General features: G+C 38.5%; 1 protein-coding gene and 1 pseudogene across 1 annotated transcript in view; one reads left to right on the forward strand and one right to left on the reverse strand.

Annotated features, from left to right (window-relative positions):
- The window catches only part of CD2AP (CD2 associated protein), a 141,700-nt gene that overhangs the window by 25,079 nt on the left and 102,687 nt on the right, over positions 1-13,934 (forward strand). Inside the window, exon 2 of the mRNA XM_047858581.1 lies at positions 11,165-11,325. Within this exon, the coding sequence (XP_047714537.1) occupies positions 11,165-11,325 (161 nt within the window). The remainder of the gene's footprint in view (positions 1-11,164; positions 11,326-13,934) is intronic.
- Positions 2,232-3,028, reverse strand: LOC125165543 (serine/threonine-protein phosphatase 2A 56 kDa regulatory subunit alpha isoform-like; annotated as a pseudogene).

A 13,934-nucleotide genomic window follows, 5' to 3' on the forward strand; every position in this document is an offset into this window, starting at 1 on the left:
GCTCTGATTTGTTATCTTTTTTTCCTTTTAACTTTGAGCTTTGTACTTTTTCTACTTCCTTTAGATATAAAATTAAAGTATTTAATTCAGATTTTTCTTGTTTCTTAAGGTTGACCTTTATCTCTGTAAACTTCCTTCTAAGAATTCTAAGTTGGAAGGTTTTTTTCTTTTCATACTTTAGTGTTCTCTACTCTTTTTTTCCTAAGTTTATATATTTATTTTTGAGTGAGAGAGAAAGCAAGAGTGGAGGAAATCAGAGAGAGAGGTTGAAAGAGAGAATCCTAAGCATGTTCCACACTGTTAGCATGGAACCTGATACAGGGCTCGAACCCACAAACCATGAGATCATGACATAAGTTGAAGTCGGACACTTAACTTGACTGAGCAACCCAGGTGCCCCTACTCCACTCTCTTTTAAGTCTGCTGTAGTTCTTATCCTTGTTCTTCTATACGTAAGTTTTTTTTTTTTTGTTTCTTATGGCTTCTTTCAAGAATTTGTGTTTGGTTTTCTGCGTTTGCATATGGTATGCTTAGGTGTAGGTTTTCCCACATTTATCCTGCTTTGTATTCTCTGAACTTACCATGTATGTGGTTTGGTGTATGATAATAATTTTGGAAAACTCTCCATTATCTTTCTTTTCTAGCACTCCAGTTATGCATATATTTTATCTTTCGAAATTGTTGCACCCTTCTTGGATTTCTGTTCTATTTTGTTTTTTTTTTTTATTAAAAATTTTTTAATGTTTATTCTTGAGAGAGAGAGCGCGTGCGAGCATGCATGTACTAGTTGGAGAGGGGCAGAGAGAGAGGGAGACACAGAATCCAATGCAGGCTCCGGACTCTGAGCTGTCAGCACAGAGCCCAAGGTGGAACTCGAACTCAGGAACTGCAAAATCATGACCTGAGCCGAAGTCAGATGCTTAACTGACTGAGCCACCCAGGCGCTCCATTGTTTTATTTTTTTATATTATTTTTTTCTCTTTACATTTTGGTTTGGGAAGTTTCAAATGACATATTTTCAAGTTTGCTGGTTCCGTCCTTGGTGGTGTCTAGTCTGGTGATGAGCCCCACCAATGGCATCCTCTATCATTTTTGTTTTGTTTTGTTTACTTTCCCAGCTTTTATTTATGTTTTGTGCTTCAAAACACTTGGAGATTTATGTTTTTGCTTAGATTTTAGACCAAAAGTATTATCTGTAGTGAAGGAAGGTGTAGGGTGGGTAATTATCCTCATCATATTTCTAGAAGAAATGAAGAGATGGGTAAGAATTATATTTGAGTTTTATTTTAGGAAATACTCTTTTTCGTAGGCTGTAACTAACTAGGGTCTATAACATTATGTAGAGCGTACTATAAAAAGGAGAAATATACAGAGCACACCACTGTATCTATGTGCAACACAATAAAATTCGTCACAATTCTTACCACTCCTAATTATCTCATAACTTGAGAAGTGACACAATAAATCAGTGATTAGACAATGATTACAATATACTGTGACCATGGCGTAGCACAGAGCTATGTTTAGTCCACAAATTTTTTTCATTTACATTTGCTGGGGAAAAAAACCCTGGCCTTTTAATTATACTGATGAGGTTTATTTTGTTTCAAAATTTTTACATATTTCAAAATGGTGTCTAAAACTGTGCCTGTCCAATGGTGATGGTAGGCTTTTTGATTTTCTTTTCTTCTCTTTTCTGTTTTTAATTTGTCACTTGTGTTACTGAGAATACTTTGCATGTTGTAAACACTGTTCTGCTTTTCTCAAGCTTTTCTTTAGCTTTAGCTCCTGTAATTTTTGCCCACAATTCTTTGTGTTCCAGTTTCTTTTTTTTTCTCTTTTTGTCTTTCATCTTCGGAGCTAGTAAGGTTGTTGAAAAGCATTTTTAGGGGCGCCTGGGTGGCTCAGTCAGTTAAGCGGCCGACTTTGGCTCAGGTCATGATCTCGCGGTCCGTGAGTTCGAGACCCGCGTCGGGCTCTGTGCTGACAGCTCAGAGCCTGGAGCCTGTTTCAGATTCTGTGTCTCCCTCTCTCTGCCCCTCCCCCGTTCATGCTCTGTCTCTCTCTGTCTCAAAAATAAATAAACGTTAAAAAAAAAAAATTAAAAAAAGAAAACCTATTCTTAAAAAAAAAGAAAAAAAAAAGAAAAACATTTTTATGTCCATTAGGGATTTCAGCATGTTGTATACGAATGCTACAGTTGTCGAATTCCAGTGTTCAATGGAGATTTTTTACAAACTGCGAAATGCAATTGTCAGCATTTTGTTAATATTTTCCTCAAACTAAGAATGTATTCATTATTACAGCAGGATGGTACCCTTTCTCCAACCTAAAACTGAGAACTGGGTACATACTTGGATATCTGCTTGCAAAGGGCTCTTCACTTCTTTTGAACTGTGTTGGTTCAGTGACATCTAAGATTTCTTCAGTTTCTTCTGAAAACATCACCTCTTTCTGACTGCATGTTTTTGGCCAGAATTTCAGCAATCCTATAATCATTGGTTATGTTAGTGTTGTATCTTTTCTTCAGAAAGTATACAACACAGTAGGCTAGCTGAGCATGAGACAAAGCTAATCCTTTTGCAGTGTGGTTAAGAATAAGAGCCATCAATATGTTCTGTTTTCAGTGGTAATCGCCTAAAGCCATTGATAATACTACTAATATTTTAAGGGGTTCAGCAACACCTTTGAAATGTGTATCATACATAAACCTGAGGAAAATGTTGTTAATTTGTTTTCTTATGAATGCTCATAATCCAAGAAATTTCCGATAAATTCAGTGTAGAACAGTCTTCAGGAAGTCCTATTCTGTTAGGTATCTTCACTGTTGAAAAGCCCAGGAACTGTTTTACAAATTTCTGGCCAATACATCACTTTGTAATGCTAGGCTAGAAAATCAGAACTCCAAAAATCTTAAGGCAGACACCAATTGTATGTGAAGCCAAGAGGCCTCGAGTTCATCCTTTTCTGGATCAAAATCTAGATTATCACTTGGAGGAAGAGTATAGAAGATGTTAGCAGTGATCATTTTTACTTTTATCACAATACACTGATTCAACAAATTACTTCACAGTTAGTTGAAACATACTCCATCAGTTCATTCAGTGTTGCTCTTTTAATTTTGTTGATCTTCAAGGCTGAAACAGAGCCCATGAAATCAAACAGATACAACACCGATGCAGCTCTGACAGAAAGCTCTCGTTCATTGGAGGTGGCGTCTTTGAGTTGGGGCAAGGAGTGCCCCTCGCCTGTTGCCCTTGCTGTGGAGCTGTCAGGAGCCCTGGGAGCACTTCTGCCTCTGTGCTGCGCATACCATTTCAGGATAAAGCTGACTACTTTCTCTGAGGCCTAGATGGCAGTGCCGGCAGCTTCCATTAGTGGTGATTACCAGGACATTTCCACGGCCCTGGTGCTTAGGAGGGCTACTTGCACAGAACGGGCAGTGGCAGAGGGAAGAGGTGGGGAGAGGTACAGAGAGCTTGTGTCCCTTTGCCCGGTCCCCTTCCCTCAATGTAATTCTCTCCTGGGCATTGGGGACCTTTTTGCTGCCTGTCAACCCCTCAGGGCCATATCTCAGTGCTGGAAGTTTCCGGTCCCTGCTTCTCACGGAGCTCCAGGGGCTGAAGGAGGCAAGGATAGGGGAGGAGAGGTTTGAAAAAGTTGCTGATCCTGGGCATGGAGGTCCAGTGGAAGGGAGCCTGAAGTTCAGGAAACTGAGGCCAGGGCTCAGGGGTGTGGAGGCTGAGCATGCCACTTGTCCCTTCAGTTTAGGTTGCCAGCCCACTGGCCAGCATCTCAGTGGCTGCTGCCAGTGTATCCTACCTTTGCTTGGAACTTCCTGCTTATGGGTTGCCATTGTGGATCCCCTCCAAGACACCACAGTTGCCATGGTGCCCACTTTTCCCTTTTAGCACTGACCCCTCATTTCCTGGAGCAGTGACATGCTACCTGGCATCCTTTATTTCTGTTAGTGATTTTTAGTTTTTTCATTTCCTTTTGATTTTAGAATTTCCGTCTGCTTACTTTTCCCATCTGTTCTTGCTTCTTGTCCCCCCCCCCCTTTTCCCCCATTATCATCCTTAACATTATTAATCATAGTTATTTTAAATTCCCTATTTGATTCCAAAATAAGTGTTATATTTGAGTCTGGCTCTGATGCTTGCTTTGTCTTTGTTTTTTCTTGCCTTTTAAAAGCATGATGTATAATTTTTTGTTGAAAAGTTTGACATACATTATATGTTAGGAAATAGGAACTGAGATAAACAGATCATTAGTGTGAGATTTTAAATTAATCTGTCCTAGAGTTGTATTGTGTTTAATATTTGCTGTAGGTATAGGTACCAGAGGCTTATTTCTTTAGTGTCCATTTTTGTCTCCCTGGCTGTCTTTGTGCTTTCCTAACAACTCCTCAGATGGAATCTGCACCAGGCAGTAACTCTTTCAGCAGTAATTAACTTACTGTATTGGAGCCCCCCTGGTGTGGTGGTAAGGTGTAGAGGAGAGAAAGCATCCTATAATCTTATAATTAAATGTCATACTTTTTGTGGGTTTGTGGCCTGGGACTGTGATCTTGATAGGTCTTTCTTAGGTCCCTCCCCCCCACACTGTCCCCCATCCCTCCTGTGAGACAGAAAGGTTAAGAGGGGACCAGAATCAGAGAAATGACCTTTCCACAGGTGGATAAAGTCTTTTCTGTGGAGATTAAGTCTTTGTTAGGGTGAATGCTCTGTTTTCTGTTTCACACTGACTTCTTTGACCTTCTTCCCTGCTGGAAGCACAAGGAGATCTTTATGGGCTCTTCACTCTGAGAATCTGGTGATGTTCCTAGAAGTAAACCCCACAAAAATGGGTGACTTCCCTAAGACTGTGGTTCCCAGAAGTTTTCTCAAAAATACCATTTAAGTCCGTTGACTGATGAATGGATAAAGAAGATGCACGCACACACACACACACACACACACACACACACACACACACATACATACAATGGAATATTACTTGGCAATCAAAAAAATGAAATTTTGCCATTTACAACAATGTGGATGGAACTGGGATGTATTATGCTAAGTGAAATAAATCATAGAAAGACAAGTAGATGACTTTACTCATGTGGAATTTAACATACAAAACATGAACAAAAGAGAAGGAAAGCAAAATATTGTAACAACAGAGAGGGAGAATACAGAGAATACAGAGACTCTAAAATACAGAACAAACTGATGGTTGCTGGTGGGGTGTTGGGGGGAGCGTTAAGGAGGATACTTGTTAGGGTGAGCACTGGGTGTTGTATGTATGTAATGAATCACTAAAATTTATTCCTGATATTATTATACTATATGTTAACTAACTTGGATTTAAATTTTAAAAATAAATAAAAAATAAAGCAGGGGAAAAAATACCATTTAAGTGTTTGTAGTGGATTAACTTTTTGCCTCCAAAATGATATGTCCAGGTTCTAAGCCCTGGTACAATAATGTGGCATTATTTGGCAATGAAGTCTTTGCAGACATAACTAAGGATCTTAAGGTTGTATGGTCTTGGATTTAGGATTGACCATAAATCCAGTGAGTGGTGTTCTTATTAAGAGTTAGAGGAGGGAGATTTGAGACACACAGAAGGGCAAGGTCATGTGCAGATGGAGGCAGAGGTTGGAATTATGCAAGCTAAGGAATGCCAGAGATTTCTGGCAGCCTCCAGAAGCCAAGACACAAGTGTGAAGCAATTCTTTCTCTGAGTCTTCAGAAAGACCCAACCCTGTTGATAACTTGATTTTGTACTCTGGCCTCCAGAGCTATAAATGTGAAAGAATAAACTTCTATTGTTTTAAGTCACCTAGTTTGTGATTGTTATGACAGCCCTGGGAAACTCATATAATGTTCCTATCAGTTTATGGTTCCAGTTGTTTGTGTTTGAGGTGATCCAGTAGTTCTTGCCTCTCCATATCCTGAGCTGGCAGTTTGCCTTGTGTCCTCAGTTCTATGGTGGGCCCAAGAAAAGCCACTGACTTTCAGTTTGCTTAGCTTTTTTCTTGTTGTAAGGGTGGGAGTGATACCATCCAAGTTTTTCACATGTTGGAGCCGAAACTGCAAGTCCACTATTTTTTGTTTGGCATTTTACACTTATTATCTTAGTGATTATCACGTGCATTATTAGGTTTTAAAAATGTACAGTTAATTAATACACAGTCTGTTCTTCATTCCTTCTTGCTCTGAAATTCCTCCTAGAACTTTTTGTCTCCTGCTTAGTGTAGACTGTTTCTTATATTTGTTGCACGGTTGCTATCTTAGCACTTTTCTCACTCTCTGGGATTGGCTCCACTATTTCTTGGATTTCATGTCTTCTTCTCTTTTGTTTCCTTTTTTTTTTTTTTTTAATTTTACTGGATAACATCATGTAAGGTTATATGTAAGAGTTAATTTCCTTTTCCTTGCCTGTGTGAAACTGTAACACCCTTGTCTGCTGATTTGGCTGACCGTGGAATTCATTTTCCTTTAATACTTAAGTGGCCTTGCCTTTTTATTTTTCCTGTAGAATCTGGTGTCCTTAATGAGAAGTCTTCTGATGATTCTCATTCTTTTGTAGACTAACTCTATTTCCTTTCAGACACCCTTCTAGGATATTTTTTATCTTTTTTACGAAATTTCATCTAGATGTGAGTACTTACTTTTTGTTATTGTGCTGGATTTTCACAAATCTCTTTATTTTTGCAGATTTGTTTCCTTTAAGCTTTGGAGTATTTTCTTGTATTATTTCATTGTCAGTTCTCTATTTTCTGTCTTTTTTTTCTAGAACTGTTATTTGGATGTTGAATTGTCTGGATTGATCATCTGTCTTTTATTTTTTATATTTTCCTTATGTCTTTTTTCTGGAAAACTTCCTTGGATTTTGTCTTCACTTCTCCAAAAGAAAAAAAAATTAATGGGGCACCTGGGTGGCTCAGTCCATTGAGCATCCAACTCTTGGTTTCAGCTCAGGTCATGATCTCAGGGTTCCTGAGTTTGAGCCCCACATGCATTGGGCTCTGTGCTGACAGTGTGAAGCCTGCTTGGGATTCTATCTCCCTTGTTCTCTGCCCCTCCCCCACTTGCTCTCTCTCTCTCTCTCTCAAAAATAAAAAATAAACTTAAAAATTAATGAGACATGCTGAAAGACACAAATTTCCAAACCTTTTTTATTTTTTCATTTTTTTTTCATAGCATTTGGTGCTGACTTTATGAACTTTGTTACATCTCTTGAGGATACAAATTTGCACGTTTACATTTTTTTATTTTGAAATGATAAGTTGTAGAAATAAGTACAGTACAAAAAATTTCTCCCTGACTGATGCCTTTATCCTGAATATTTTAGTGTGTATTTTCTACAAACCAGGATCTACTTAATCACAATCCAACCATAGACTTAAATAATTAACATTTATTTATATATGTATGGACTCTGGTTTCTTTATTCAACTGAATATGTTCTGTTACTGTCATTGTTTATTCTGGTGCTCAGATTGTCCTGGTTTGGCCAATAAGAGCCTTTTTGATATTACTTCTTTCTGTCCTTTGGCATCACCTTATCTTTCTTTAACTTCCTTGCTTTGTGGCACAGTACTGTACTTCTGGCTTATCTTGTACTTTTCCTGCTTCAGAGGCGGAATTGCCTGTCTTCCCAAGGATTCCTAGTTCTTTTTAAGAGAAAGTGGTGTTTACAGGATCTGTGCATTAGGTTGCGCATTGCTATTGGACTTTGCTGGTTTTTTAAGAGGACAGCTGGTGTGTTTATGTGTATGTGTTTCATGTGTGTGTTTGTGTATTGAAAACCATAAGTACATGGTGGTACTTCTCATTTAGCATTACAGGATTGAACCTAGCCTTTTCTCCCTTATGTTTGCAATTCCCTTCTCTGACATAGAGAAACTTGACTTCCATTATCCTTAATATATTTACTTATTTAATCAGTCCCCTGGATTTAGCCAGTCTTCGTCCCTGCTGTCACTCTTGACCCTCACCCTTGCATGGACACCCTCTTCTGCTTGGGCTATTAGTCTTCATTCTAGGTTGCTTTACCCTTCTATACCTCTGCATGGAAATCTGCCCTCCCACCCCCCATCTCCAATACCATTTGGCCTTTGATATCCCTCACCAAACTACTCCTCAGCTTGGATGCCCTCTCCACTGTGCTTGGGCTCTGATACACCTTGTCAAGTTGCCTTTGTATGGATGCCCTCCTCATCTTGCTTTAGAGTGCTGATATGCTATACTAGGAAAATCCCCTTATGTGGATGCTCTCCTTACCATATTCTGGCCCTGCCTCTACCCCTACCCCAGTTTTGGATACCTTTTACTTTTTTACATTTTTTGGTCTTTGATTCTCATACCAGACACCCCCCACCTGGGCTTTTCCCCCTTTCTCCCACTGTACTCTTCTATACCTAATGACTTAAGGACTAAATTGTTTTGGAGAGTTGAAAGGGGGGAGGTGGGTATATGTTTCATCCAGGAGTAATTTTTCATTTTATTATGGTTTTTCACAATTAACTATTATTTGTTCATATTTATGAATAAATAATAAATAACAAGCTGGGGGGACTATTTATGTAGGTAGGACTTACAACTTTAGAATTATCAGGCAGGGAGCTGAGCTTTGCTGTAGAGACCTAAATTCTGGGAATCAGTAGTCCTTTCTCTAAGAATGAGCACTCATCTATAGGAGCTTTACTAGTTTCCCCAAACTGTATGTGTGTGTGTGGGGGTGGGGGGTGGGGGAGCAGCCGGGGAGTTGGAGGATGGAGATTAATCCTTTAGTTTTCGGCCTTCAGAGAAAAATGGATGCCTACTTAGCATTATTGTCTTAGAGCTTTTGTTGTTGACAGTGGGTGTTAGCTCTTCCGTGTAAAGATAATTCCCTATTTTCATTTCTGTGTTTCTCATGAGCTTTCCTTTTCTGAATTTTTAGCCTTTATGGGATTCTGCAGGGCAGTGTGGTATCTCAGTTATAGTTTCCTGAAGTTCTCTGGACTTTCTGTTCGTGGCTTTGTTAGTTACGGATCCATTTTCATAAGTTTGAAAAATTTCTTTCTGGCTTTCTTCTCAGGTTGGGATGTTTTCAGCTGTAAATAGAAATCCCATCTGAAATTTACTTAACAGTTGGGGCACTTGGGTGGTTCAGTCAGTTGAGCATCCCACTTGGGCTCAGGTCATGATCTCATGGTTCGTGGGTTCGAGCCCCTCGTCAGGCTCTGTGCTGACAGTTCTTAGGGAGCCTGCTTTGGATTCTGTAACTCCCACTCTCCCTGCCCCTCCCCTTCTCGTGCTCTGTCTCTGTCAAAAAAAAAAAAAAATTAAATTAAAAAAAATTTTCTTAACAGTTAAAAAAACTCTGCTATAACAAGAAAACTAAAGGTATTGTAGCATAGGGGTTGGTTAATTTGGCAGTTTGATCGTTCTAGCAAAGATCCAGGTCATTTTCTTTTTTTTTTTTTTCTCTTTCATCCTAAACTTTTTCTTAAAGGATTGAGACAATCTCTTGGTCTTTTTCTTGTCTTAAATAGTTATGGCAGTTTTGGGCATTACATTCTCATTGACGAACATCCAAAGTCTTCAGAAGGACTTATTTTTCCTTGTGTTTTGTTTTTAAGGTTGGATAAAACTTTCCCAGAACCCCTGCTCATATCTTACTGGTTAGAGTCCATCCGTCACATGTGTATTTGAAAAACAGTCTGTGTGTGTGTGTGTGTGTGTGTGTGTGTGTGTGTGTGAGAGAGAGAGAGAGAGAGAGAGAGAGAGAAAGAGAGAAAGAGAGAGAAAGAAATTACTCTAAATAAACTTATCTTTAGACCTTTGCCTCTTTGACCAGCAGCATTTGATATCTGGGGCCTTTTCAGAATCTGCATTTAAGTAGGAGTCAACCAGATAATCTCTGCAAGTCAACAAGATGACTTGATTGTACATTCGTATTTGAAAAGTACTAGTCTAAACTAGTAAAGACTTAACCTCTGGGACTGAGAGAAACCTCATTTGTGAAAGTGTACAGGGTCTCAAAATACCTGATCAAAATCAGGGTTCAATAAGAAGGGAAAAAGGAGGAGGGAATCAGTGTCTGCCCATAATCCTTCCCCCCCCCTTTTTTTTGGTTGTAGCTCTGTGTGTGTGTGTGTGTGTGTGTGTGTGTGTGTGTGTGTGCTTTTAAAAAATCATACTCATAGTAGGAGAAAAAGATGAATGGAGGTATAGCTAGTCTATCATCTTGAATATGAAATCTGTTATAGCTTTTCTTGTATTGAACCCTGTAAAATATTAATAGTATGCATATATGATGTCCTGTAATCTAAAATTCTATACTTAAAGGTGGTAAAATAGATCCTTATTAATCTTTACTTAAGGGTGTATTCATTTTCTATTGTTTAGTAACAATATTGCCATAAACTTAGCAGCTTAAAACAATACACATATATGATCTCACAATTTTTGTGTTTCAGTAAGTCTGGGAGTGACTAATTAGGTACTCTGCAAGGCTGCCATCAAGGTGTTGGCCAGGTCTGGGTTCTCTACTGGGGGAGGATCTGCTTCCAAGCTCACCTGGTTGTTGGCATCATTTAGTTCTCTCTAGACTCTGGGACTGATAGCCTCAGTTTTTTGCTGGTGGTTAGCCAGAGACCTTCATCAGTTTCTCCATAGGTCAGCTCATAGCAAAACAGCTTGCATCTTCAAAGCCAGCAAGGGTGAGAGATTCCTAGCAAGATAGACATTGTAATCTTACATCATTATATACAATCCATCATCTTTGTCATATTCTGTTGGTTAGAAGTCAGTCATAAGTCATGTCCACAGTCAAGGAGAGGGAATTGCACAAGGACACGAATATCAAGAGATTGGGCAGGTGTCATAGGGACCACTCTAGAGATTGTCTCTTGCAAACAATGTATACATCTGACCATAAGAACACCTGATGATATGAATTATACATTGTATTCAGGCTTCTACTTATAATTTGTACTGTACTTTATACTAAGGCATTTGAGAAATTTGCAGATGTAGCCAAATATTTAAAATCATTGAAGGAAGCCTTGATGCTATCTTTGTAATGTTGTCGTTAAACAGGTTCCTTAATTTTAAGTTTATTAATATGGTTAATTATATTTCATGAATTAAATTTTAGACGTTCATTTTTCTTTTTTTAGTTGACTATATCGTGGAGTATGACTATGATGCTGTACATGATGATGAATTAACTATTCGAGTTGGTGAAATCATCAGGAATGTGAAAAAACTGCAGGAGGAAGGATGGCTAGAAGGAGAATTAAATGGAAGAAGAGGAATGTTTCCTGATAATTTTGTTAAGGTAAGTACTCTCACCTAAATTTTTAGCTGTTGCCTCATAGGATTTGATCTTTAAGAAATACATGTATTTTAGGGGCGCCTGGGTGGCGCAGTCGGTTAAGCGTCCAACTTCAGCCAGGTCACGATCTCGCGGTCTGTGGGTTCGAGCCCCGTGTCAGGCTCTGGGCTGATGGCTCAGAGCCTGGAGCCTGCTTCCCATTCTGTGTCTCCCTCTCTCTCTGCCCTTCCCCCGTTCATGCTCTGTCTCTCTCTGTCCCCCCCCCCCCCAAAAAAAAAATAAATAAAAAACGTTGAAAAAAAAATTAAAAAAAAAAGAAATACATGTATTTTAAAAACTAAAATGTTGAAAGTGAATTTTTACTCTACAGTTGTTTGGTGCCTTGGTGGATAATAACACTATGTGTATGTATGTGCACATATGTTTATGTATGTATATATGTATCTATTTACCTGTCTTTTTATAAAAATAAATAGTACTTTGTGTTAGGGTAGCACTTTGTAATTTACAAGGTAGTTTTGCTGTGTACATTCTCATTTGAGCCTTCAAGCCTTATAAAGTAAGTAGGGTGGGTGATGACCCCATTTTTAAATATGGTGACATTACAGATGAGAGGTTAAATGGCTTACCCAATGTTGGCTAGCTAAGATCGAGAATCTGAACTGAAATCCAGGATCATTTACTTAAGTCTAATTGTATCTTGTTGCTTTTGCAGCCCCTTTGCAAATATCTTAGGTTCCTATTTTAAGTGTCAGCCCTGTAGCAGTTATTGATCAAAGTAGGAGTGTGTTTCCAACTAACTACCAAACATTCCTTTGTTAGTGAATATTTAGTCACTTCCCCCCGGAAACAATCAAGATTCTTAAGTCTTTCGCAGACAGAGTTCTCACTAGTTTAGGGAAGGAAAAAAAAAAGTAAAGAATATCTGTATATTTATGCTTCACTTATAATTGCCTTGGTACCTCTATTAGTTTTCTTATGCTTACTTACTACTGGCCTCTTTAGATTGATTCTGAGTTCTTCTGGGAAGGCTAGAATGTGTCTCATTTTTTTGTCCACCTTATATAGTAATTGTTACGAATACCTGCACACTGTGGATATTTAGATAATATTTGTTCCCTGAATAGATTTGTATTCAGTTGTGGTTTTACGTCTAAATATGAACTCATACTGTAATGCTAATTGATTTCAGAGAAGGTGAAGTAACTATATGCTACCTAAATACATTTTATCTCTTGAAACAACTGAGAAAGGCTATAGTAGGGGTTTGAACTTGTAATAGGGGAAGATTGCTTTTGTTTTTGTTTTTTTGTTTAATAAATTGACTTATTTCTTATAACCTAAAATGGAGTGTAATGCAGATACCTTGGTAATTGAATAGAATAAATGGATTTAAATATGGTCAAGTTCTAGATTTGTCCCTTGCTGGTCATTTGATGTAGTTCAAACCACATAATTTATCTGTTTTCTTATCCTTAAAATGGCATATTTATAGTCAGTATATGGTAAGCCATGACATTGCTCTCTCACCTCTCTCTCTTTCTCTGTGTCTCTTTAAAAAAAGGAAAGTGGCTTTTTTTTTTAATTAAAAAATTTTTTTTTAATTTACATCAAAGTTAGCATATAGTGTAACAATGATTTCAGGAGTAGATTCCTTAGTGCCCCTTACCCATTTAGCCCATCCCCCCTCCCACAACCCCTCTTCCCTCAACAGAATAACCCTCTGTTTGTTCTCCATATTCAAGAGTCTGTTATGTTTTGTCCCGCTCCCTGTTTTTATATTATTTTTGCTTCCCTTCCTTTGTGTTCATCTGTTCTGTGTCTTAAAGTCCTCACATGAGTGAAGTCATATGATATTTGTCTTTCTCCAACTGATTAATGTTGCTTAGCATAATACCCTCTAGTTCCATCCACGTAGTTGCAAATGGCAAGATTTCATTCTTTTTGGTTGCTGAGTAATACTCCAGTGTGTGTGTGTGTGTGTGTGTGTGTGTGTGTACACATATCTTCTTTATCCATTCATCCATTGATGGACATTTGGGCTCTTTCCATACTTTGGCTATTGTTGATAGTGCTGCTATAAACATTGGGGTGAATGTGCCCCTTCGAAACAGCACACCTGTATCCCGTGGTTAAATGCCTAGTAGTGCAGTTGCTGGGTCATAGGGTAGTTCTATTTTTAGTTTTTTGAGGAACCTCCATACTGTTTTCCAGAGTGGCTGCACCAGGAAAGTGGCTTTTTAGAGAAAGTATGTTGAAGTAATAGAACACTAAAGAAAAATACATGAAATGTTAAGTACTAATATAGCTTTAAAAAATTTTTTTTCATTTTATTTATTTTAGAGAGCATGATCTGGAGAGAGGGGCAGAGGGAGGGAAGGAGGGAGGGGGGCAGAGAGAGAGAGAGGGAGAGAAAGAATCCCAAGCAGGTTCCACGCTTAGCATGGATTAATCCCATGACCCTGGGATCATGACCTGAGCCAAAATCGAGACTTGGATGCTCAACCGACTGAGCCACCCAGGCGCCCCTGTATAGTTCTGTTAATTGTGTGCTGATATATTGTCCCGGTAGTGGAGATGACTATCATAGGACTCCATTTTGAAATATATTT

The sequence above is a fragment of the Prionailurus viverrinus genome, chromosome B2 (assembly GCF_022837055.1).
Source record: "Prionailurus viverrinus isolate Anna chromosome B2, UM_Priviv_1.0, whole genome shotgun sequence".
NCBI lineage: Eukaryota > Metazoa > Chordata > Mammalia > Carnivora > Felidae > Prionailurus > Prionailurus viverrinus.